The sequence below is a fragment of the Podarcis gaigeae genome, assembly GCF_964106915.1.
Source record: "Podarcis gaigeae genome assembly, chromosome: Z".
In the NCBI taxonomy this organism is placed as follows: Eukaryota; Metazoa; Chordata; class Lepidosauria; order Squamata; family Lacertidae; genus Podarcis; species Podarcis gaigeae.
In genome coordinates this window covers 3,065,917-3,091,160 of record NC_139691.1, presented here as the reverse complement: position 1 = coordinate 3,091,160, position 25,244 = coordinate 3,065,917, and the positions used below count along the sequence as shown (strand labels likewise).

Sequence of the window (25,244 nt, the reverse complement as noted above, 5' to 3'; positions counted from 1 at the left end):
GGGGTGAGACAATCTCTCAGGTGTCCTGGTCCCAGTGCTTGGTTTCTGGGGGGATGGGGACGCAGGGGCACGCATACCGCTAAACATTTTGTGAATCTCAATTTGGCCTTATTGAGGGGGAGTATTTCAATATGGGATGTGGGTGGCGCTGTGGGTTAAACCACAGAGCCTAGGACTTGCCGATCAAAAGGTCGGCGGTTCAAATCCCCGTGATGGGGTGAGCTCCCGTTGCTCAGTCCCTGCTCCTGCCAACCTAGCAGTTCGAAAGCGCATCAAAGTGCAAGTAGATAAATAGGTACCGCTCCGGCGGGAAGGTAAATGGCGTTTCCGTGTGCTGCTCTGGTTTGCCAGAAGCGGCTTAGTCATGCTGGCCACATGACCCAGAAACTGTATGCCGGCTCCCTTGGCCAATAACGCGAGATGAGTGCCACAACTCCAGAGTCGGCCACGACTAGACCTAATGGTCAGTGGTCCCTTTACCTTTTTATTTCAATACGAGTAGGAAAATGAGAGTACTCCTAAACATTTCTTTTAGAAAAAAAAAACACTGCCTGGTCCCAAGCTATACATCAAAACCAACACCTTGAACTTAGCCAGGTATCTAACTGGTTGATGCTAGAGAAACAGCTGGAAGCAGAGCTTTTCTCTACCTATGCTGCCACCTAGCAAACATTCACATGCAAGGCCAGTGGGTGCAGCAGCCTGATCCTAGGCAAGGACTCAAAAAAAGCTGCAGGCAGGTCTGGACTTGCTTGCCTGGCCCGCTGCAAGCCACTTGAGGCATGACCAGGAAGCTGAGTAGATACTGCACCTTTGTGGACATGAATAGGCTCGTGGAGGTGGGGGTAAGGAAATGGTGTTCTTGGAAATGACATGTCAGCTGACCTGCTCTCATAGTAGCCCAAACAAAAACTTCAGGCAGCCCCACTTCTAGAGTAAGCACCAGTTGGAGTTCTCTGTTCAAGAGGCATGACTTTAGATTTTAAGGAGAGGCCCTGAACTCTCTTTCCATTAGAGGGTGCCTGGGGAGATCTTCTAAGGCTACCGCCAGTGGATTACCAGACTGCAGCTTTGGGAGGGATGTATCTTGCCAGCCCAGTCAGGGCCAAGAGCCAGAGTCTTTGCTCAGACACCTACCTGTCCAAACTTCTAGAGGGCCTCAGGAATCTGCGCACAAAGAACATCTTGTGCGATGTCACACTGGAGGCAGAAGGAGTCTCTTTCTCTGCGCACAAAGTCATTCTGGCTGCAGCCAGCAACTACTGCAAGATGCATTTTTCCAGAGATGCTGCAAGTCACAACAGTCACATCAAGCTGCCACGCGTCACCGCCCAGGGCCTGCAAAACATCCTGTCCTTTGTCTACTCCAACAAGCTGGAGCTGACACTCCAGAACGTCGAGGAGACCTTCCAGGCAGCAGAGGTGCTGCTGGTGCGCGATGTGATGTGCTTGTGCTTCCGGTTTCTGGATGAAGGCTTGGATCAGAACACCTGCCTAGCAGTCCTCGAGATCGCAAAGAGGCTTGGCCCGAAAGAGTTGAGGCAGAAAGCCATGAGCTGCGTGAGCCAGCACTGCAGCAACATTTTGGCAGATCCGGCGCAGCTGCAGGAGCTGGATGCAGCTACTCTGTGTGAGATCTTAGACACTGTAGACACAGAGGACCTCAGTGAGCTGGAACTGTTCCATGCAGCGGAATGCTGGCTGCGCCACAACAACACACACCTGGAAGATGCAGCCGAGGTTTTGCAGCACATTCGGTTTCCCCTCATACCTCTCCACGACCTGCATAAGTTCGTCCAGGACGTGCCCTTCATGAAGACGGAACCCACCTGCCGCCAGTACCTCCAGGAGGCCTTGGATTATCACTCGCGGCTGCATGCTCAGCCAACTCTGCAGAGTGAGCGAACCAAGGTCCGTGCCGGCGTTGACATGCTGGTTGTCCTTGGTGGCAGATCTGTGGACAACACCATCTGTGGCAGCATGTGGGCTGCTGATCGGAACTGCCTTTTGTGGAAAAAGGTTGGGGAACTTCACAGGCCCCTGTACAACCACTGTGTTGCTGTGATCCAAGGCTTTGTCTTTGTGATGGGGGGCCAGGACAGGTTTGACCCTACAGGACAATGTCCTTCGAACCAGGTAAGCACAAAACTTAAAACGAAGGGAAGCCTACAGCAGCTCATTCACACACAACTTAAGTCTAGAAAAGGACAAAGGTAGATAGCCCAAATACAGTGGTGCCCCGCAAGACGAATGCCTCACAAGACAAAAAACTCGCTAGACGAAAGAGTTTTCTGTTTTGGAGGTGCTTCGCAAGACGAATTTCCCTATGGGCTTGCTTTGCAAGACGAAAACGTCTTGCGAGTTTTTGCCCTTCCCTCCCCTTTTTCTAAGCCGCTAATAGCACTAATCCGCTAAGCCGCTAATGGCTGTGCTTTGCAAGACAAAAAAACCGCTAGACGAAGAGACTCGCGGAACGAATTATTTTCATCTTGCGAGGCACCACTGTACGTATCATTGTTCCCTATCTGTTCCTATTAGCCCTCTGCTTCTAGGTCACTCATTGTGAAAACTAGTTCCTCAGAAAGCCAACACTAAACCTCTCATGATACTTTTTTGTTTGTTTGTACAAATGCTTTGGAATAGCCTTTGTTCCAAATGCTGTCCCACCCCTCCCATTCTACTCTCAGAGGTTGATTTTTTAAAAAGACCAACTTAATCTGTGTTTGTGCATCTCCACCTAATTCCTTGCTTCCTTTATATATGTGTGTGTGTGTGTGTGTGTGTGTGTGTGTGTACAGTTTGCTCTAAACCTTGCACAATCATTGGTGGCAGCACAGCCCCAGAGATACGTGGGGGTCCACCCTCCAAACCCACATCGCAGCAAAGTTATGAGTGCCCATAGGTGTTGTTGTTGTTTAGTCGTTCAGTCGTGTCCGACTCTGCATGACCCCCTGGACCAGAGCAGGCCAGGCCCTCCTGTCTTCCACTGCCTCCCGCAGTTTGGTCAAACTCAGCAGCTTCGAGAACACTGTCCAACCATCTCGTCCTCTGTCGTCCCCTTCTCCTTGTGCCCTCCATCTTTCCCAGCATCAGGGTCTTTCCCAGGGAATCTTCCCTTCTCATGAGGTGACCAAAGTATTAGAGCCTCAGCTTCACGACCTGTGCTTCCAGTGAGCACTCAGGGCTGATTTCCTTCAGAATGGAGAGGTTTGATCTTCTTGCAGTCCATGAGACTCTCAAGAGTCTCCTCCAGCACCATAATTCAAAAGCATCATCGTCGTGAATTCTTTTTATTAATTTTTGCTTAAATGATCAAAAAGAAAAACAATGACAGCACGGAAAAACAAAAACACGAAAAGAAAAACGGTTACAGCCATTACATCGAAATAAAATAAAACAGATTTCTAAACATAATGACTATTTCCTTTTACACTTCTTTGCTTGTTCAATTGTCTCTTTATATCTCTAAATATTTTAATCCTTCCTTTGTACACCTATTGACTTCCATCCCTACTGGTTTCAGGCTTTTTACATTAAATAATTTATTTCTCTTGCAGTTACTAATTATAATAGACTTATACATCATAAGATCTAAATCAATCCTGCTGTGGTTTTTATGTTCTTATAGTTCTCTTCAATGTAGGTCATGAATTTTTTCCAGTCATTCGTAAACTTTGTGTTTTTTTGGTTTCTAATTTTTTGTGTCATTTTTGCAAGTTGTACAAATTCAAATAACTTTGTTTGCCAATCTCTAATTTCTGGGATACTTTGGCTTTTCCAATTTTGGGCAATTAATAATCTGGCAGCAGCTGTGGCATATTGAAATAATGTTTTATCTTCTTTTTTAATTTCGTCCCCGATTATACCCAATAGGAAGGCTTCCGGCTTTTTAATAAAGGTATATTTAAATATTTTTTTTAGTTCATTATAAATGCCTTCCCAATATTTCTTCATTACTTCGCATGTCCACCACATGTGGAAAAAATTACCTTCTCTAGTTTTACATTTCCAACAAGACTTACTAGCTGTTTTGTACATCTTCCCCAGTTTTGCCGGGGTGATGTACCACCTGTACATCATCTTTTCTAGGTTTTCCCTTAGTGTTGCACATGCTGTGAATTTCATTCCGTTAGTCCATAAATTCCGCCACTTATCATAGTCTATGTTATATCCCAGATCCATTGCCCATCTAGTCATAACTTCCTTTATTTCTTCGTCTTTCGTATCCCACTCCAATAATAAGTCATACATTTTAGATAATAACTTACAATTACCCTCAATTATATCTGTCTGGAATTTGGATTTCTTCTCGTTCATCCCTACTTTTTTGTGATCTGTCCATATTGCATTTATTTCGTGGAATTGTAGCCAACTTGTTAAATTACCTTTCAGCTCTTCATATGTTCTCATCTTCCATCTGTTTTCTGATCTTATTAATAGATCTTCATAGGTAAGTCTTTTTCCTTCCATATTTACTTTTTTAATCATTGAGATATCAACTGGCGAAAGCCACCAGGGTGTTTTTTCCTCTAGGAGCTTTTTGTTTTTCTCCCAGACTTCATAGAGAGAGCCCCTAACGATGTGACTTGTGAATCCTTTATGTGATTTTCCTTTATTTTGCCATAAATAAAAATGCCAGCTAAACCTATTGTCAAACCCCTCAAGATCCAACAAATCGGAGTCTTCCAAATTAATCCAATCCCTAATCCAACAAAGACAGGCTGCCTCAAAATATAATTTCAGGTTGGGTACCGAAAAACCCCCTCTCTCTTTCCGGTCTGTCAAAAGTTTGAACCTAATTCTTGGCCTTTTTCCTTGCCATATAAATTTTGAGATAGTTCTTTGCCATTCTGTGAAAAGTTTGGATCCTCTAATCACTGGTATGTTTTGAAAGAGATACAGCATTCTTGGAAGTAAGTTCATTTTTATTGCGGCCATCCTTCCCGTCCATGAAAGTTTCACTCTACTCCAGGTATCCAGGTCTTTCTTTATTTGTTTCCATGTCGTAAGATAATTATCTTGTATCAGATTTATATTTTTATTAGTTAGCCAAATTCCTAAATATTTTATTTTTTTTGCCACTTTAATTCCATATTGTGATTCTAATTTTTCATTTTCCTCTTTGCCCAAATTCTTCGTCAGCATTTTAGTCTTCCCTTTATTTAATTTAAAGCCAGATACCTTGCCAAATTCTTCTAGCATCTCCAAGGCCTTACCCACACTTTCTTGTGGACTTTCCAGTGACAGCATCAGGTCGTCCGCGTACGCTTTTAGCTTATACTCTTTTGTTCCTAATTTGATCCCTTGGATCTCTGATGTAGCTCTTATTTTATTTGTAATTGCCTCTAGCGCCATAATAAATAAGAGCGGGGATAGAGGGCATCCTTGTCTAGTTCCTTTTTCTATTTTGAATGAGTTTGTTAGGTTGTTATTTATTATTAGTTTCGCCGATTGTTTTGAATATATCGCTTTTATTCCGTTCATGAACTCGCCCTCTAGCCCCGCTTTTTCCATGCTCTTCTGTAGGAACTGCCAAGAGACATTATCAAATGCCTTTTCAGCATCAACAAAGATCAGCGCTGCGGGTATCTCGCTTTTTCTTTCCAAGTACTCAATTATATTTATGGCATGCCTTACGTTATCTCTAAGTTGCCTGTTTGGAAGAAATCCTACCTGATCTTTATGTATTAATTTCACCAGGCATTTCTTAAGCCTATTTGCCAACACCTCCGCAAATATTTTATAATCATTATTTAATAATGAAATGGGTCTGTAATTCTTAAGGTTCAGTTTGTCCATATCTGGTTTGGGGATCATCGTTATATAGGCCTCTCTCCAAGACTCTGGTATTTTCCCTTCTTTTAATATCTTATTCATGATGTCACAAAGGACTGGGGTTAATTGGTTCTCTAATGCTTTATAATATTTCACTGATAGTCCATCCGGTCCCGGCGCTTTCCCTGGTTTCATCTTCTTTATTGCTTCTTGAATCTCTTCTATTTTTATAGGGTTATTTAATTGAATTTTTTCTTCCTCCGTTATAGTCTTCCCGTTATAATCTTCTAGATATTTTTCTATTTGAGTTATTTCCTCATCTTCTTTTTTATACAGCTTCTCATAATATTTCAGAAAGTTCTCCTTTATCTCTTTTGGGTCTTCAATTAGATGTTCTTCAACTTTTATCTTGTTTATTACTCTTTGCTCTTGCCTCCTTCTCAGCTGCCATGCTAGTAATTTACCCGTTTTGTTAGCTGACTCGAAATATTTTTGCTTCATTGCTTTAATTTTCCATTCTATTTCCTGGTTTGTTAACATTGAGTATTGCGATTGTAGCAGTTTAATTGTTTGCCTATTTTGTTCGTCCTTCGGGTTTACTATTAATTTTTTCTCGCATTCTTTTAACTGGTTAAGAGTTTCTTCTTTCTTTTGTTCCCTTACTTTCTTCCTATAGCTGTTTTGCTGTATAAAAAACCCTCTTAAAACCGCTTTACTAGCATCCCAGACTATGTCTGGGGTTGTTTCATTATTGAGATTCAGGCTGAAATATTCTTTTAAGGTGTCTTTAGCTTTTTCTACAACCTCTTCATTCTCTAATAGGTATTCATTCAATCTCCATCTAAATCCACCCTGTGATCTACCTTTTATTTCCAGTGCAACCGGGTTATGATCCGAGAAGGTTCTAGGTTGGATTTCACACTTTGTAGTTCTTAGCGTAAGCTCCCTAGAGACCCAAATTTGATCAATTCTACTCCAGCTCTTATATGGTTCTGAAAAAAAGGTAAATTGCTTCTCTATTGCATGTTTATATCTCCAGATGTCTACTAAATCTAAGTTTTCCTCCATGTTTTTAAAGGATTTCGGCAACTTCCCTTGTTTCTTTTCCCCCTTTTCTATTTGTTTGTCTAATTCCGGTTCTGGCACTCCATTAAAGTCTCCCATTAGGATCGTCTTGTTAGAATCTAATTCCAATAGCATTTGTTCCAATTTCTTAAAGAATTCTGGCTTATTCAAATTTGGGGCATATACATTTATCACATTAAGTTTTTCACCTTGGAAGTTAATTTGTATTCCCAAGATTCTTCCTTCGTTATCTTTACAAATCACTTTGGGGTCCCATTTTTCTTTCACATAAATTACCACCCCTCTTTTCTTTTCCGTTGTACAGTTTATAAACTCCTGGCCCAGCTTTTTGTGTATCAGGATATGCTTATGCTTTTTAGTTATGTGGGTCTCCTGTAAACATATTAGGTCCAAATTCTTTCTTTTCAACACATTCACAATTTTATTCCTTTTAACTTTTTCATTCAAACCGTTCACATTCCATGACAAAGTTTTCAAATTCATTATAATGACTACTATTCAATCTACAAAAACTTAGTGTTTTAAATACGAGTGGTTTTGTTCTCTTCCTCCTCCTCTTCTGCTTCCTCCGCCGCTGCTTCCTCTTCTTCCTCTTCTTCGTCTACTTCTTCTTCCCTACTTCTTCTTTCCTGGTCTCTGAACCCTTCTTGGTCTTTTCCTCTTTCCCCCTTCTTTCCTCTCCCCTCCAGGTCTCCACCCCTTCCCTCTTCAAAAACGTGATCCACCTGGATCAGGAACTGGCAAGCCACTCCGGTATCCCTGCCAAGAAAACTCATAGAATCATAGAGTTGGAAGAGACCACAAGGGCCATCGAGTCCAACCCCCTGCCAAGCAGGAAACACCATCAGAGCACTCCTGACATATGGTTGTCAAGCCTCTGCTTAAAGACCTCCAAAGAAGTAGACTCCACCACACTGCTTGGCAGCAAATTCCACTGTCAAACAGCTCTTACTGTCAGGAAGTTCTTCCTAATGTTTAGGTGGAATCTTCTTTCTTGTAGTTTGGATCCATTGCTCCGTGTCCGCTTCTCTGGAGCAGCAGAAAACAACCTTTCTCCCTCCTCTATGTGACATCCTTTTATATATTTGAACATGGCTATCATATCACCCCTTAACCTCCTCTTCTCCAGGCTAAACATGCCCAGCTCCCTTAGCTGTTCCTCATAAGGCATCGTTTCCAGGCCTTTGACCATTTTGGTTGCCCTCCTCTGGACACGTTCCAGTTTGTCAGTGTCCTTCTTGAACTGTGGTGCCCAGAACTGGACACAGTACTCCAGGTGAGGTCTGACCAGAGCAGAATACAGTGGCACTATTACTTCCCTTGATCTAGATGCTATACTCCTATTGATGCAGCCCAGAATTGCATTGGCTTTTTTAGCTGCCGCGTTACACTGTTGGCTCCATGGACAAAGGCAACAGGACCATAGGTGTATGTGCAAGCAAAAGGCAGCCCAGTCCCCAAAGAATGAGCCCTTTAATCCCCAGAGGAGGAAGCACCGAAGGCAGCAGTCTTAGTACATACAGGGACAAAGAGTGATGTAATAATCAGGCTGCAACAAAGGGGTACAGGTGGGAATCACAACAAGCATGATCATCGGAGCAAGTGGAAAGCTTACACATAACGAGTCTCATCTCTGACATGGTAGTTCCATACTCTGGTAGCTTCCAGGCTGGATTACCACAATGTGCTCTGCATGAGGCTACCCTTGAAGACGACTTGGAAACTTCAATTGGCCCAAATGCAGCAGCCAGATTACTGGTTGGGGTTCAATTTATATAATTCCCATTTAAAACAATTGCATTCATTTTCCAGGTTCAATTTAGGGTGCTCATGCTAGCTTTTAAAGCCTTAAACAACTTGGGATGCAAATACGTGAAAGACCGCCTCCTTCCCTATAGACCCTCTTGGGTGCAAGTGAAGGCCTTCAGAATAATTGCTCCACCATCAGAAATATGGGTGGCGCTTGTGGCCTGGGGGGTAGGCCTAAGCACCTTCATTATGCAGCTTTCATGGTGCTGATGACGCACCTCTCTACCCTGGCCTTTGACACCTGAGATAAATATTTTTAGGACCCACTCTGATTGTAATTTGCTTTCAACTGTTTCTAACATTGTACAGTGGACGCTCAGGTTGCGAATGTGATCCGTGCTGGAGGAAGGTTCGCAACCCGCAGCGGTCGCGATTTGGCCCTTCTGCGCATGTGCAAAGTGTGATTTAGCGCTTCTGTCAAGCGCCAAAACCTGGAAGTAACCTGTTCCGGTACTTCCGGGTTCGGTGTGGTGCGCAACCTGAAATTACGCAACCCGAAGCGCCTGTAACCTGAGGTATGACTGTATCTTACATTACTGTCACCCTTCCTGGGACCTTCTGGTGAAGGGTGGATAACAGTAATAGAATTCTTACTTCTGGGCTTTCTGAAGCAACAGCAATCAGTCTGCAAAGCACACCTTCCCAGGGACAAGTAGGCAGTTTCTAAGGGCCAGAGCACTTAGCAATACCTCTTTTTTCCAGTTAAGGGAACAAACTGCATGGATTTCACAAGCTCTGCCCATGTTGATAGGTCCACACTCTCTGTGTTCTTCATAACCTCAGTCCTCCTTTGATCTATCTGGGAGGCCTCTCTTGTGTGGGTGTGTATTCCTTGTCTACCTACTATCAAGGGGAGACTTACAACAAAATGCTGTAGTGTCTCCCCAGTTACCCATTGGGAGTGTTCCTGCTCAGGACTTTGGTTAACCTGGAGCCTTTTGAAGCACTGTTTGGGGCTTGCAGAAGGCCGCACATTCTTCTGGAATGAGAGTAAACACCTCTAGCTGAGTCACATCGTTTTGGTTACACTTGCAAACGCTCAAACATTTTCCCTTTCAACAGATGGAACTCCAGCCTAATAACATTTAAGAATTGCTGCCCCCCAATGCCCCCCCCCCAAGGTCCTATGCAAGAATGATGCCCCAAAGACTTGGTGCTAGTAACTTTTTTGTATTTCCCCCGCCAACCCCAGAATGCAAAAGGGAGAAGGAAAGACTTGATGGTACTGATTTTTTTATTTTATTTTTTGCATCTCCTCCCCACCCCCCAAACCTAGAATGCAGGAGGGGAAAGGCTGAAAGAATAAGTTTGGGCTGGTGGCTGAAGCAAGGGCAAATATTTCAGATGGGCACAGTATAAATTGGTGTGGCATCTGAGGGGCAAGACGGGTTCTGCAGCCCACAACAAAGCCATCCTATGTGGAATGCCACATTCCTACGGCAGTCACAGGAACCGGCAGGGATGTAAAAGATCTGGGGTACACAGGCACAATTTTGCAGAGTTTACATGTGCTAATACAGTCATACAGTCAGTTGGGGACACAGGTGGCGCTGTGGTCTAAACCACAGAGCCTAGGACTTGCCGATCAGAAGGTTAGCGGTTCGAATCCCCACAACGGGGTGAGCTCCCGTTGCTCGGTCCCAGCTCCTGCCAACTTAGCAGGTCAAAGTGCAAGTAGCTAAATAGGTACCGCTCTGGCAGGAAGGTAAACGGCGTTTCCGTGCACTGCTCTGGTTTGCCAGAAGCAGCTTAGTCATGCTGGCCACATGACCCGGAAGCTGTCTGCGGACCAACACTGACTCCCTCGGCCTATAGAGCGAGATGAGCGCCGCAACCCCAGAGTCGGCCACGACTGGACCTAACGGTCACGGGTCCCTTTACCTTTACTACAGTCATACCTTGGGTTAAAGATGCTTCGGGTTAAATGGTTTCAGGTTGCGTCCCACAGCGACCCGCAGGTACCGGAAAGGGTTACTTCCGGGTTTCGCCGCTTGCGCACGCTCAGACACTCAAAATGACGCCACGCACATGGGCAGAAGTGGCAAATCGCGACCCGTGCAGACGCAGGTTGCATTCTGCTCAGGTTGCGAACGGGGCTCCGTAACGGATCCTGTTCGCAACCAGAGGCACCACTGTAATTTATATGTACAGATGCAGGTTTAGAATTGAAACGCCCAGAAGGCCTGTTGGCTAATTTCCCAAACTGCCACATAAAAGTCCTTCAACTGATTTGCCCCCCACTCCACCCCAGATCATCTCAGATCAGTTCCTCTACATTTGCAGCCAAACCATTTCCCAACCATCCCGTTCCCTTTCACCTGCCCCCATTCTGTTGTCCTCCACATCGCTTCTACATAATGAGGACATCTTAATCTGGGGAGCTATTTAGTCTCCTACCTAGTAACTCAGGTCACACTCCAGTTTCAGTTCCCTGTCATCCATCACACACCCCAGAAACACTAGGGACACTTTGGAAAGGGCCTGGGGTAAGGAAGGCATGCCCTATGGACTCAAATCTGTGCCTCACAGAATCCTTGTCAAGCTGCTGCAGGATTCCACAGCCAAGTTGCTCGCAGGGGCAAAACTGTTTGAGAATATTACACTGGTCCTGACCCGACTGCACTGGCTGCCAATCCGTTTCAGGACCAACCTGGTTTTGTCTTATAAAGCCTTTAATGGCCAAGGACTACAATACAGTGGTACCTCGCAAGACGAAAAACACGCAAGACGAAAGAGTTTTCCGTTTTTTGAGTCGTTCCGCAAGACGAATTTCCCTATGGGCTTGCTTCGCAAGACGAAACGTCTTGCGAGTTCTTGTGAGTTCGTTTCCTTTTTCTTAAAGCCGCTAAGCCATTAATAGCCGCTAAGCCGTTAATCCGCTAATAGCCGCTAAGCCGCTAATAGCTGTGCTTCGCAAGACGAAAAACCGCAAGACGAAGAGACTCGCGGAACGGATTAATTTCGTCTTGCGAGGCACCACTGTACCTGAAGAACCGCCATGTGAACTGACCCGGACCCTGAGATCATCCTCTGAGGCCCTTCTTTGTGTGCCTCCTCCCCAAGAGGTCCACAGCGTGGCAACATGAGAACAGGGCCTTCTCTGCAGTGGCTCCCATTTGTGTAATGCTCTCCTCAGGGAGGTTCGGCTGGTGCCTTCATTATACACCTTTAGGTGCCAAGTGAAAACGTTCCTCTATAAGGCTTTTAATTATATGCGGCCTTTGAGAAGCGGGTGGGTTGTGTTTTTTTGTATTTCCTTCCCCCGCTTGGTTTTAATGTATCTACATGGGGGTTTTGTGTGTGTTTACATGGTTGTACGTTGCTTTGGGTTGCCCTGGGCAGGATAAAGCAATTTATGAATTTAGTAAATGATCATGATCATCCTCATTCACAAGCTTGGAATAAGATCAGCTCAGCATTAACCCTAGCAATACAAACCTGCCAAGCAGCAGAGAGGAAAATGAGCATGGCCTGTAAGACAGAGTTATTCCGCCTGGCCTTTGGCTTGTAATCAATTTGATTCCCTCCCCCTCTTTCTTTTTTCCTTTCTCCTTCTGTGTTGCAACTCCTATTTGGGGACTTCCCTGGCTTTTTTCTGGCCTATGTGGGACCAGTCTGGATAGTTAGCCTTGGTGAAGACTTGACGTTTTTATCCCCCAAAAGGTTTTTGATTGAGTTACACTGAAATGAAGCTGCATTTTAATGTTTTAATGTTGTATTTTAATGTTGTTTTTTAAGCTGTATTCTAATCAATTTTTTATGTTTGGTGTTAGCCACCCTGAGCCCGGTCTTGGCTGGGGAGGGCGGGGTATAATAAATAAATAAATTATTAAATTATTATTATTCTCACTGAAGGGGTCTCCTTGCCTGCTTCTGACTTGGCTACTAGCTGCTGCAGGAGAGCCCTTAAAGGCTTCTCCCCCGCCCTGACTGCTGAATGATTCCCAGCCTGCCAGCTGGAGAACAAGTCCAGCAGGGCCCTGTAATCCCTTTCCCAGGGGCGTACGAAGTGGGGGGCGAAGGGGGCAGGATGCCCCGGGTACCACTGGGGGGGTTGACAAGATGGCCCCTGCCTCCCCCCAGCTGTAGAGCGGCAGAGGGTGCGTGCAGTCCATTAAGGGTGCTGTTCTTGCTGCCTCTTGCACAGCGACCATGTGGGCTGCTGCACATGGGCACTTTGCACGGGCTGCCCCGCCCCGGGTGCCAGAAGGGGTTCCTCTGCCACTGCCCTTTCCTCTTTCCTGCTCCAGGTGTTCAGGTTTGACCCACGACACGGCAGCTGGCTCCAGGTGGCGAGCATGCTGGGACGGCGGACTCGCTTCCACGCAGGGGTGCTGAACGACTGCCTCGTGGCTGTGGGCGGGGGAGCCCTGCTTGGGACGCTCACCGACACAGCAGAGGAGTACCAGCCAGCTGAGAACAAGTGGCAGCCCATCACGCCCTTCCCAATGCCCGTGGCAGACCACGCAGGGGCCACCCACAAGGGGATCCTCTACGTCTCAGGTGAGAGACCACTGATGGCTTGACCATCAGAAGTCTTGGCTCGGGGTGGAGGGAGGGGGTTGGGAGGCTGGATGTTGGCCATTCTAGAATGCAGACCACTATCAAGCATAGCTGTCAATGTTTCCCTTTTTTTAAGGGAAATTCCCTTATTCCAAATAGGATTGCTCGCAAGAAAAGGGGATAGTTGACAGCTATGCTATCAAGGGTTGCTGATTTTAAGGGGGCATACAGACAAAGCATAAAGGGATGGTTCCTGGTGATGTGGCTGTGATCACAGGGTGCAAAAGTATCTCACTTGAAGTATAAGGTAAAGATAAAGGGACCCCTGACCATTAGGTCCAGTCGTGACCGACTCTAGGGTTGTGGCGCTCATCTCGCTTTACAGGCCGAGGGAGCCGACGTTTGTCCGCAGACAGTTTTTCCGGGTGGCCAGCATGACTAAGCCGCTTCTGGCGAACCAGACAGAGCAGCGCACGGAAACACCGTTTACCTTCCTGCCGGAGCAGTACCTATTTATCTACCTGCACTTTCACATGCTTCCGAACTTCTAGGTTGGCAGGAGCAGGGTCCGAACAATGGGAGCTCACCCTGTTGCGGGGATTCGAACCGCCAACCTTCTGATCGGCAAGTCCTAGGCTCTGTGGTCTAACCTACAGCGCCATCTGCGTTCCACCACTTGAAGTATACTGTACATTAATTAAGAGCATAAAATAAAGACCTCTAGAACAATGGCAGATGGATTGCACTGGCTCAATTCAAAGTGCTGCTTCTGACCTTTAAAGCCCATTCCAGCATTAGACCGACATACTTGAAGTATGTTAAGCTCTTCTGTATGCAGGTTCCCCCACTCCTCAGGTGAGGTTGAGTTGCGTGGCCAGCTGGAAGAGAGAGAGGTCCTTTTCGGTGGTGGTGCTCCAATGATGGAAGGCCAGCAGGCACTTTGTTCGCCTTTCAGTGCCAGGCAAAAGCCATAAAGTTTTCCCAGGCTTTTTAGACTTATAAGCAATCTAGCTTTAAAAATCTTGTTCCCTCTTTACTCTTCACATCCCTAATTTTGTTTGGATATGTATTATTTGCATTTTAATTATTTTTGTATCTTCTGGAAACTGCCCTAGGGATTTATTAAAATTGAAGGGCGGTATTAAAAAAAAAAATCTGTACAGTGGAACCTCTGGATGTGAACGGGATTCGTTCTGGAGCCCCGTTCGCATCCTGAAGCGAACACAACCCGCGTCTGCACGTGTGCGGGTCGCAATTCACCGCTTCCGCGCATGACGTCATTTTGAGCATCTGCACATGTGTGAGCGGCGAAACCCGGAAGTAACGCGCTCTGTTACTTCCGGGTTGCTGCAGAGCGTAACCTGAAAACTCTCAACCTGAAGCACATTTAACCCGAGGTATGACTGTACTGAATTTGCAGCATCCCAGTGCATGAAAGAGAAAAAGAGGGGCAGGAGCAGGTATATGAGGAAGGGAAAGGAAGGGTCCCACAGTGGAGTGCCTGAGAAAAGGGTTGAATAGACTCCCTTCCTAGCGTGCTCAACCGACTGCCGGGGGCAGGAGGGGAGGGCCAAGAGTAGAGGAGACAGCCATGATGGGGCAGCCAGCCAGTGGAGAACAGCGTTCAATATAGTGGGATGCTACAGACACAGACCGAAGGGAGGCTCCCAGCGCTGTGAACACACTTTGCACCCCCTTTTACGACCCAGTCTCTTAAGGCTTGGGAGAGGCCTTGGCTAAGCGGTAGGCAACACACTCCGCAGGGACACTTCAACTCCACAGGACCTTGAGAGGATCAGGACAGGAAAAGGCTACTGTGCAACCCAAAGGGAAAACTGCAGCCACCCAACCCAATCTTCTCTTGCCCGTTTCCACCAGGGGGATTCGCCGGTGGCAAACCTTTACGCGACACATACAGCTATCTCTCCCGCCTGCATCGCTGGGTCAGGAACCAGCCAATGACTTTTGCCCGGTGTGACCACGGAATGGCAATTGCTGGAGACAGAATCTTCTGCATAGGAGGAAGGGCCCTGGCAAACGTATGTTGAGCTTCATTTATTTAAGGAGTTGCAGTGGGGCCAAACGCCAGCCCCAGGCTCTCCATGTCTGGTGTTGCCCTGAGCTACACAATGTGCTCTCACTTCTCCCTTCCTGGATCCTTGTGGCCAGGCTCCCTTCCCAGGAGGGGGAGCATCCCCTTCTGTAGAGTCTGACAATGGGAGCAATGGCTCTAGAGCAGCGGTTCTCAACCTGTGGGTCCCCAGATGTTGTTGAACTACAACTCCCATCACCCCTAGCTAGCAAGGCCAGAGCTCAGGAATGATGGGAGTTGTAGTCCAACAACATCTGCTCTAGAGAGAAAGCGTAGTGTCCCTCCTAAGGCAGTATCTGGCAGGTGCTGACCTGTCGATATTCACACATGGGGAAGAGTTGCTGTTGCACTCGGGTCCTGCTTGTGGGTTCCCCACAGGAATCTGGGTGTCCACTTTGAGAGCAGGACGCTGGACCAGAAGGGACCCCTTTTGGCCTGACTCAGCTGCAGGGTTCTTCTTGTGATCCATGGCAGCCTTCCTCAACCTGGTGACCTCCAGATGTTTCAGACTCCCACCTCCCATCACCAATGACCACCAGTCATTTTGGCTGAGACTGATGGGAGACATGGTCCAATATATGTGGGGGAGGGTACCTGGCTGGAAGAGAATGCTTTCTACACCACAATATTCTAGGCTTCCTGACAGGGCATTGAAGCATTTCTTACTTTACAACACACACACACACACACACACCAGCCACATGGAACTAGCAAGCCCTTTAAAAAATAGAAACTCTTCATGCCCCTTCCAAATTTTCATTTCTATGTAGCTGGATCATGTGGCAAGCCTAATATATTTTACTACCTGGGGCTGAAAGGCCAAGTGGCTCCCCCTTATTTGCTAATTAACAAGGCTGCCAAGTTTAATCAAACAGATTAATATATTTTTTAAAGGTGCTGCCAACTAACTGGCCAGCAGGTTTTTAAAAGAGAGGAATATCTTGGGGGGGGGGGGGGGAATGGCCTGTCCATTATGTGACTGATTCCCTATTTGACCCATACTCTTAAGGTTTGTTTAACCAAGTAGCATCTCAGTTAGACAGATTGGGTTCCATGACTGAGAAGCAATCCCTGTCAGTTTTAGATGTTTTATTTGCCCAAAGGGTTGGCATTTTGCAGATAATAAACCTAACACGTGGACTGAATATACAATCATTTGGGGAAAATGCTGGTTCCCTGAAACACACCTACATGGTCTGTCTCCTGATGAAGTCAGAAAAGTCTTCATTACAATCTTGGTCTTTAAAATTTGTTGGAAGCCACCCAAAGTGACTGGGGGCATATAAATCATCATCATCATCACCATTCCTCTGCATATTCATCACCATTCCTCTGCATATACTCAGGTGTTCCCTTGAACTAAAGCCAGAGCAGATTGCTAGCATTCCTACTAACTGATTAACACAGGGGTTGGGGGTGGCAGCCGAACAATGCATTGCGAAGGTCTCCTGTGCAATTAGTGGGAACTGCACACCAGCACAGCTTCTACACCAACTGACAAGAGCTGCTCTCTGACCTCTTTAAAGCCAGGGGTGGCTCACGTGCAACCTTCCCAATGTTTCTGGAATACTGGCTAGGCGTGTCTGGTGGGAGTTGCATTCTGAAACCTCTACAGGGAACCAGGAAGGGAAAGGCTGCTTTAAAACAACTTCTGTGCCAGGTTTGCCCGGTGGTCTATCTGAGCAACTGGCAGGCCATGCAGTCTGCTGGAGCCACAGAATACCTCCCTCACCCTCCACTGAACAGGGACTGGATCCACCCTTCTGATATTTGGTTCTTTACAGGCTCAGGAATGGATTCCTGTGAACGAGACAGAATACTACTGCCCGGTTAGTGATCAGTGGACCCTGCTCAGGCTCTCGCCCTTCAACCTTTGTCAGTTTGGTCTCGCTGTGCATGAGCAGCAATTGTACATCACGGGTGGTGGGTCAGTGAGACAGAAGAGGAAAGAGGATGGCGTCTACATCTGCAACCCTGGTGGGAAAGTGTGGGAAAAGGCGGGCTCCTTGCCCAAGCCTTTGGTGGATCATGCCTCTTTCTTTGTTCAGCTGCCGCGTCACCTGGTCACAGGTGAGCAGCAGCAAAATGGAGAGGGGCCTTCAGCTGCTGGCAGGAAGAAATCCACCCTCAACCTGTTCATCACTAGCAAGACTTCATCCCAGCCAGCTCTTCAGGCAGAGAAAGAGGCTTTGGGCAAAATCCAGGGGGAAGATCTCTGGTAGAAGCTCCACTGATATGAATGGAAGTGGAACATGATTTTTTCCAAGCCTGCAGCCACATTCAGATGGCCTCCCGGTCCATGGCCTGGACGATTGGGAATGAGCTTCAGGCTTGTGTACTCCATCCTCCACATATGAGGGGAGGAGATTAGAATCTCCCAGTAGTTTACTAGTCTGTCTAAATGATAGTCTGAGCAAACCATAGTTTGCCTGTAAGACAGAATCCAGAGACATGCTTTTATCCTGCTTTATGTGCAAACCAGAAGCAGAAATGTTCTAACCTTCCTTTGTGCACTGAAGAAAGACTGGAGGGGGGTGAGAGGAGAGAGAAGGGAGTAAGCAAGCTCAAGGCTCGCCCCTGCTCCCCTCAAAAGTGTGGCTTAGGGGACTGTCTGAATGCAGCCTAGATAACATGCACATTTTCAGGCCTGACACAACCTGAGAGAAAGCACAGTGCTCATGTACACTTTGGAAGGAAGTCAGATGTCTTACAGTCACTCACCACTAAGAGCTGCCAAGCCCCTAATCCGCTCCTTGTTCTCCAGCATCAGGTCACAGCCAATCTGAGTTAAACACACAAACACACACACCAAATTAGGTTTTCCGAGAGCCAAAGAGAAATTGGAAGAAAGTTACAGGAACTTAGCTGAAACTAACAAAATACATTGGTCACTGAAAAAAAATTTTTTTTAATGAAATAAAACAATGATGGACAAAGCTGCTTACAAAGGCTAGATATGGCTAAGGTGAAAGTTCAAAAGACGGACAGAATAACTTCTGGGTTTCCAGTTCATTTTCAGCCTACCAGACCTAGAGTCAAAGGGGAGTTCCAGCATTAACATCCTGCAATTTCACCCTAGCAGATGGTCATAAAATGATCCCATTGCTATGTAAACGGTATACTTCTTATATTATGTACCTATACAGTGGTACCTCTGGTTGCAAATGGGAACCGTTCCTGAGGCCCATTTGCAATGTGAAAAGCCCACAACCTGAAATGCTGTATCTGCGCAGGTGCACGGTGTGATTTGGCACTTGTGCGCATGCGCGCATGCATGAAGTGTGATTTAGCGCTACTGTGCATACGCGGGTAGCAAAACCTGGAAGTAAACCTTTCCAGTACTTCCGGGTCACCGCAGGACGCAACCTGAAAAAACGTAACATGAAGCAACGTAACACGAGGTATGACTGTATTATATTAGGACTCTCCTTCCTTGGAGGTTTCTAAACAGAGGGTGGATGGCTATCTGTCATGGGTGTTTTAGTTGAGATTCCTGCTTAGCAGGGGGTTGGACCAGATGACCCTTGTGGTCGCTTCCAACTCTACATTTCTATGATTCTATGTTTATCATCTGTAACATGGCAATAAACACCCTTCTCTTCTGTAATGCCCGCTCAGTTTCCTCCCTGTTGAGCAGCGTGTGGACAGACCAGACCAGAAATACTTTGGTGCGGCCTTTGTTTGAGGGGGCACCTGCAAACACTTGCAACATTAACCAGGGTCTCTTTGCAAGAAAGAACGAGGAACCCAAGTTTATAACCATGTTAACCTGTGTCAGGTATAAATCAGCACCAGGCAGGGAAACTCCACAAAAGGTGGTTGGCGGTAGTGTGGTTTGAGATTTTTTAAAATAAGCAAACATTCAAACGACTACTGTAGGTAGGTATGCGTTAATTTTGTAAGCCTGGCCTATAGACATGCTGCGAGAGCTTTAGCCCAGCCCAGTGGCAACCTGTGGAGGTGGGGGAATCAAGCATTCTCGGGTTCATGAAGTTGCCTGATCTGTGCAGGCCTCACCTTGACAGGATTTGCTGGAAAGTGGCCCATAAAGTCCGTCTCGTAAGGGTAGTCCATCATGGCTATCATGGTGAAGGCATTCCGGGCAAATCCGAAAAGCTGGTAGATATCATCCTTAGACGAAAGCTTTTTGCATGTAGACATCCCACGGCTGATCTTCTCGTAAGCTGAATGTGGAGAAGAGAAGTGTGTAGTGTGTTACATGATTAAGCACATCTCACCACATTCATAGAGGCTAGTATGCTTTATGACAGCAGCCTAAGTTTAGTGTTTGGGCTATGCAGTGCTTGGATGAGTGAGGTTTTCTGCTTTCATTCAAAAGAAAAGTGAAGTGCCTAGACCTCATGGTTTTAAACTGCAGTGCTTAGTCAACTGACTGCTTACACTGAGGGGGGGGGTGGACGGACCATTTGCATTAGCTATAGAAGTGCTACCCAATTAAAGTGGGCACATTTCCTTCAAAAATTGTTTATTTTCTTATGCACACACAAGACGGGAGCGGTACTGCTTTCCTAAAACCATTTTAAAGCAATTTGTTTATTCTACAGCTTCTCCAGAGGTCTCGTAGCTTAAAAGTCCTCTCTCCCAAGGGGCTGTTCCTTGTCTGACAGGTGAGCTCACTTTACCTCCAGCCAGATACAGGTCTTTGATTTCCCTAAATGCTTCTCGTACAGCCGTGGAGCAGTCCGGACTGTAGTTCTGAAAGTCCTGGGGAAAAAGAGAGACAAAATGCCTTTTCTGATTTAAGTGAATTGGATCTTTGAGGGAGCCTGAGACTTTCATACGGCTTCACAGGTTCAGGCACAGCATTTTACGATGAAGATTGGGAGGTTTGCCTAGTAAGAGGAAATGAGCCCACTCAAAAGTTTCCATCTAAAACTTACCGCTGTGACATCCTTGAAGAACTGATTGGAGTCTCCAATCCCAGCCACAGACAACACAGGGGCACTGGCAGCGAGTGCGCCAGACACTATGTTGGGATATTTCATTCTCATGTAGGCACTCAGCATCCCTCCATAACTGGAAGAGAAAAAGAAGCAAGTTATGTTCTTTGACACCATGAGACATTCAGGTGGACTACTCGCTCACTGGAAAGGGACAGAAGTCTCTTCAAATTGTTGGCCTGAATTAGCAGGTGCAGATTTGCCACCCTCAAAGAGTCAGAATACAAGAGGCACAGGTATGAGGGAAGAGGAAGTGGACAAGATGGCTGAACTTTGGCTTTTCCCCTTCCCTAGTAGCTCGCGCCAAACTCAGACCCCATTGCTCAGAAGGAAAGGGTATTATTGGCCCCAGGTAAGAGGGGAAGAGGGACGCGGGTGGTGCTGTGGGCTAAACCACAGAGCCTAGGACTTGCCGATCAGAAGGTCGGCGGCTCGAATCCCCGCAACGGGGTGAGCTCCCGTTGCTCGGTCCCTCCTCCTGCCAAACCTAGCAGTTCGAAAGCACGTCAAAGTGCAAGTAGATAAATAGGTACCGCTCTGGCGGGAAGGTAAATAGCGTTTCCGTGTGCTGCTCTGGTTTGCCAGAAGCGGCTTAGTCATGCTGGCCACATGACCCGGAAGCTGTACGCCGGCCCCCTCAGCCAGTAAAGCGAGATGAGCGCCGCAACCCCAGAGGCAGTCACAACTGGACCTAATGGTCAGGGCTCCCTTTACCTTTAAGAGGGGAAGAAAAGTGTGCCCCCTGCTCAGTGTAGTTCTTGGGGCAAAGGATCTTTTTACTTGAGACAAGGGACAGCTATTATCCTAGGGGAGAGGATATAATTTCCCTGCAGACTTTAGAGTGTTTCCAGTTGGAGTGTTGTAGAGAACAAGCACATGACAAGATCCACCAAGGCATGGACTGTGTCCAGGGTGGCCCACTAAGCATGCCATGAAGCATACCCCAGAGAGAATACAATTCATGGCACTGAACTTCCAACCTAAACAGTCCCAAAGTAAATGGAATACTTTATTGTCACCTGTACAACTTGTATACAGGGAGATTACAAAATTGGGAGCTCAGAGCCGCAGCGTATGAACACGCTGCCATCTTGGAACAAGACAGTAAATACCGATTCAAGTGACCCACAGTTTTGGGGGAAAGCTAGCATTGCCCTCACCAAACATACTGGGTTACAACCTTTCATTACTTCAACTTGGGCCATGAGCTCTCCTCACCTTCCATGGCCATAGTTAAGTCAACCCTTTGGAGAAATCCTGGTTACTATGAAGTTTAGATGGTGGTGCCTAAAGATTTGAAATATCTGCCTCATTCCCTGCTCAGAACAGACCCCCTTCCCAAAGGCAGCTGGCACACAGCAACTTGGAAATATTTTGCCAGCCCTGCAAGAAGAACATTGCACACATCAGATGCAGGTAACTGCTGGGAGGAACTAGCGAGTGAGCCCTCACCTGCCTCCAAATGCAATGACAGGTAAGTCCCTTGCTGCGTACTGCTTCTTTAGCGCCATGATGAGAACTGCATAGTCAGCGAGGGCTTGCTCCACACTCAGCAGGCCAGCGTTTTCCCTCTGCAGTGATGCTGCCCCAAATGGAAGCGACTTCCCATAGTATCTCTGAAAAGCCAGCAGAGGAGCACAAGAGACATCTCAGACAGCAAGGTCACCATAATCCCCATCAAGCACACTGCCTCAGGCAATAGGGACATCTTTGCAAAAACACTCACATGCTCCGCAAAGACCACCAGGGCGTTCTGCTGCTCAGCTAGCTCCAGGATGAAGCCGCTGTTCTGAGCAAAGGCCCAGACATCTCCTTCATTCCCGGTGTAGAAGAAGATGGGTCCAGCTCCCCTCTTCCAGTATTTATCTGTGTGAGGCAGCAGAAGTACATTAAGGCAACTAAGAAGAATCCCGTTTAAGAACAGAGAGACCTCTAAGAAACTTGCAAGAAGGACAGTTGCCTGTATTAGAATTGCCATATTCTTTCCCCCTCTACGATAGCACAATCCTCAACATTCTGACTGGTCTTCAGCATTGGAACTGGCACTACTTGCACTTTTGGGTGCTGCCAGAGCAAAAATGGAGAGGCTGGGCCCTTCATATATTATTAGGACTACCATAATCCCTGTCATCAGCTGTGCTGGCTGAGGCAGAGAGCAGGAGCCCCACAAGATAATGGAGGGCCACACATTCCCACATCTGTGTGCCACAGCAATTAGCCCTGAGGGGAAGTAGGCTCTTTGCAGCACTGCTTTTCCCCATAGATTGTTGAGTGGACACCTGTTCAAATTAACTAAGGAATGGACATATTTGATATTAAGGGACTGTCCACATCAGGGAAGCCCCCATAGCTCAACAGTAAAGTTCATGTATTTCCAAAAGAAGGCCCCAAGTTTGATCTCTGGCATCTCCAGTAAACAAAAGGATTTTAAGTAGCAGGACTAGGAAAGGGCAGCCTCTGCCTGGGGCCTTGAAGAACCGCTTCAGTCAGAGGAGGCAACATGGGATGAGATGGGTCAGAGTCCTAATTTGGTATAAGACAGAATAGGTCATTAACACACAATTAATTTATGAAATGTGCTGGTGACACTAGCTCTTGGATTCCCATAGAATTTATTTCATACACATACAATAGGAAAGTAAGGCTGTCGTCATGGTGCAATTTGCTTGGCCACCACAAGAGCTGCTTTGCCATCACAGCAGTGTTGGACTCTTAAGTAGAAAGGAAGCAGAGGAGGCAGGCCCAGGCTGAGGCAGGTGGCCCAGGCAAGCCCCTGAGGAACTGTCAGCACAGGACACAGGAGAGGGGAGATCTAATAATACCTCTGAGCCATGGTTACAATATGGAACCTCCATGTTCAGATGCATATACCTAGCCTTCTCTGTTGCTGCAGAACAACCGTGGGAGAAGACTATTGGTCCCATGTCCCGCTTGTGGGCCTCCCAGAGGATCTGGCTGGTCATTGTGGTGAGACAGGATACTGAACTAGATAAATGCTTGCTCCAATCTAGAAGCGACATTTTCATGTTTTTATATATTTTCATCACCAAAAGCATACCTGTGATGAGGTATCTCTGGGCAAAGGTTTTGTTGCTGTAGGTTTCAAAGTTGAAGTGATCTATCCACTGCTCAAAATATTTCTCTTTGAAGTCAAGCTGGGGGTTTCTGTAACCTTAAAAGAAACAAACCGCGTCACTTTCGGATAGAAGGGGAATAAAAAATGGCAGTGTCAGTCTGCAGACCATGGAAAAGAGGTCAACTACCCCAATATATGCTCCGTGAAACCTGCTCTGCTGTGGATTCTATTGTACAAGAACAGCTAGGCTTTACAGCCCTACCTCGGGTTACAGACGCTTCAAGTTGAGTTTTTTTGGGTTATGGACTGCTGAAACCCGGAAGTACTGGAACGGGTTACTTCCAGGTTTTGGTGGTCGCGCATGCACAGAAACACTAAATCACACTTTGCGCATGCGCATAAGCGCCAAATCGCAACCCGCATGTGCGCAGACACCGCGCTGCGGGTTGCAAACCTGCATCCCACACAGATCACGTTCGCAACCCGAGGGTCCACTGTACTTTCGTTCCTCTGCCACTCCAAAATGCCAGCTGTATTTCTCTGCAGCTGTCAAACAATTATTCAAGGCTGCAGATTTGGTGAAGCATGTGCTGCAGAAATTAAATCATTTTTAAAGTAAAAAGCATGGCATTTCTGGTCAGGACTGTACATTAAGAAATGTAAACAGAAGGTGAGGAGGATTGAAGTAGGGCTGGAACTGTTTTTTGTTGGTGGGGCTAAACCCTGCAACGTGCAAAGTAACTAAGTGAGCCTCACTAGTATAACGAGATGCATTGGGGTACGGAGACAGAGGAAATACTTACAAAGCACAGAAAGTTACATTTCCACCCCAGAACCTCCATTAAGGTACCCCCCCTGCTAGAAAGGGACTGATAGCTTTGTAACGAATCTGATAACTGAAACAAGGAAAAGATGGCGTGTAATTTCTAAAACATGAAGTTGTGGAGCTCAAATCTTCCCAGAAAGCATGTCCACTAGCCCTTTGACACACAAGCCATGGCTAATATTGCTCTAAACTGTGGAAGTGGCATGATGGTCCAAGTGATATATTGCTTTATTTCCAATATTTCTATTGCAAAGCAGAATTACAAACTGCAACCAGCTGATTTGAAGAGGGGTGGTGCTCTCTGCAAATGCTCAGAAGCACTCTTACTCAAAACAGCCCCAGAAAACACTAGCAAAGCAGCTTTATATGTTCTCTAAGTGGACCGGGATGGGGTGGGGGCTCTGAGTTGTGGGGATTAATTATAAAGGAATTGCTCCTGAGCATGTGGAGACTGTACTTCTCAATCACATGCTTTCTGCCTCAGAAACCAACTCCAGCCAGGAAGACCCTGAAATAAGGAAATAACGAAGAACGAATAAATGCATTCACAAAGGAGAGTGCATCTATTCCTGTGCAGTCTTGCATCCCTTCCCTCTGGTGCACCTGAGCATGTGCAGAGTTGCATCCCTTCCCTGCGATCACCACCACCGATTTCCGCTGACCCTCGCTCTGGGAGCAGCGGACCCGAGGCCCGCCGCCGCCTCACCTGCAAGGACCCCCAGCAGCAACGCCAGAGAGACGAGGCGCAGGTAGAGCGTAGCCATGACCACGGGCGCGGCGGTCCCGTCTTCTGCAGCGTGGGCACGGGTGGCGGTAGTGTCACGTGAGGGGAGCCCAGCGCGTCACGTGAAAGACCTGCCGGCAGAGGGGCGGGGCGAAGGGAGGGCCATGTGGTTTCCTCCGAAGGGGCGGGGAAAGAGAAAGGGGCCGGGCTCGCCTCTCGCCGCCCTGCCGCCATCTTGGACGTCAAAGGGCACTGGCTCCGCCCCGCCCCGCCCCCTCTCCACTGCACTCTGCACATGCTCAAGGGCACGCCTTTCTTATAAAAAAGGGGCAGCCTGAAGGGCGGAAGCGTATTTAAATTGCTTTCCTGACCCTGCAATAAATCGTTTGCTT

At 46.9% G+C, this 25,244-nt stretch overlaps 2 protein-coding genes across 2 annotated transcripts in view; one reads left to right on the top strand and one right to left on the bottom strand.

The window, feature by feature from the left end:
- DPP7 (dipeptidyl peptidase 7) overlaps positions 1–24,969 on the bottom strand; it is a 34,990-nt gene extending 10,021 nt beyond the window's left edge. Inside the window, exons 1-8 of the mRNA XM_083721824.1 lie at positions 24,835–24,969; positions 23,285–23,398; positions 21,953–22,092; positions 21,679–21,842; positions 20,167–20,302; positions 19,909–19,990; positions 19,283–19,449; positions 17,987–18,047 (exon numbers count right to left, since the gene is read on the bottom strand). Coding sequence (XP_083577950.1) covers positions 17,987–18,047; positions 19,283–19,449; positions 19,909–19,990; positions 20,167–20,302; positions 21,679–21,842; positions 21,953–22,092; positions 23,285–23,398; positions 24,835–24,892 — 922 coding nt within the window. The 5' untranslated portion in view covers positions 24,893–24,969. The remainder of the gene's footprint in view (positions 1–17,986; positions 18,048–19,282; positions 19,450–19,908; positions 19,991–20,166; positions 20,303–21,678; positions 21,843–21,952; positions 22,093–23,284; positions 23,399–24,834) is intronic.
- Positions 536–18,195, top strand: LOC310836456 (kelch-like protein 9). The gene is made up of 4 exons (XM_083721772.1): positions 536–2,136; positions 12,921–13,173; positions 15,052–15,212; positions 17,050–18,195. Exons 1-4 carry the CDS (start codon positions 1,081–1,083, stop codon positions 17,485–17,487), a joined length of 1,908 nt encoding a protein of 635 aa, XP_083577898.1. The 5' UTR covers positions 536–1,080; the 3' UTR covers positions 17,488–18,195.
- Positions 24,970–25,244: the final 275 nt, after the last annotated feature.

Coding starts and splice junctions, on each gene's coding strand:
- LOC310836456 (XM_083721772.1), top strand. CDS start 1,081: ATGTATCTTGCCAGCCCAGTCAGGGCCAAGAGCCAGAGTCTTTGCTCA. Junction 2,137..12,920: donor GACAATGTCCTTCGAACCAG/GTAAGCACAAAA, acceptor TTCCTGCTCCAG/GTGTTCAGGTTTGACCCACG. Junction 15,213..17,049: donor GAGGAAGGGCCCTGGCAAAC/GTATGTTGAGCT, acceptor GGTTCTTTACAG/GCTCAGGAATGGATTCCTGT.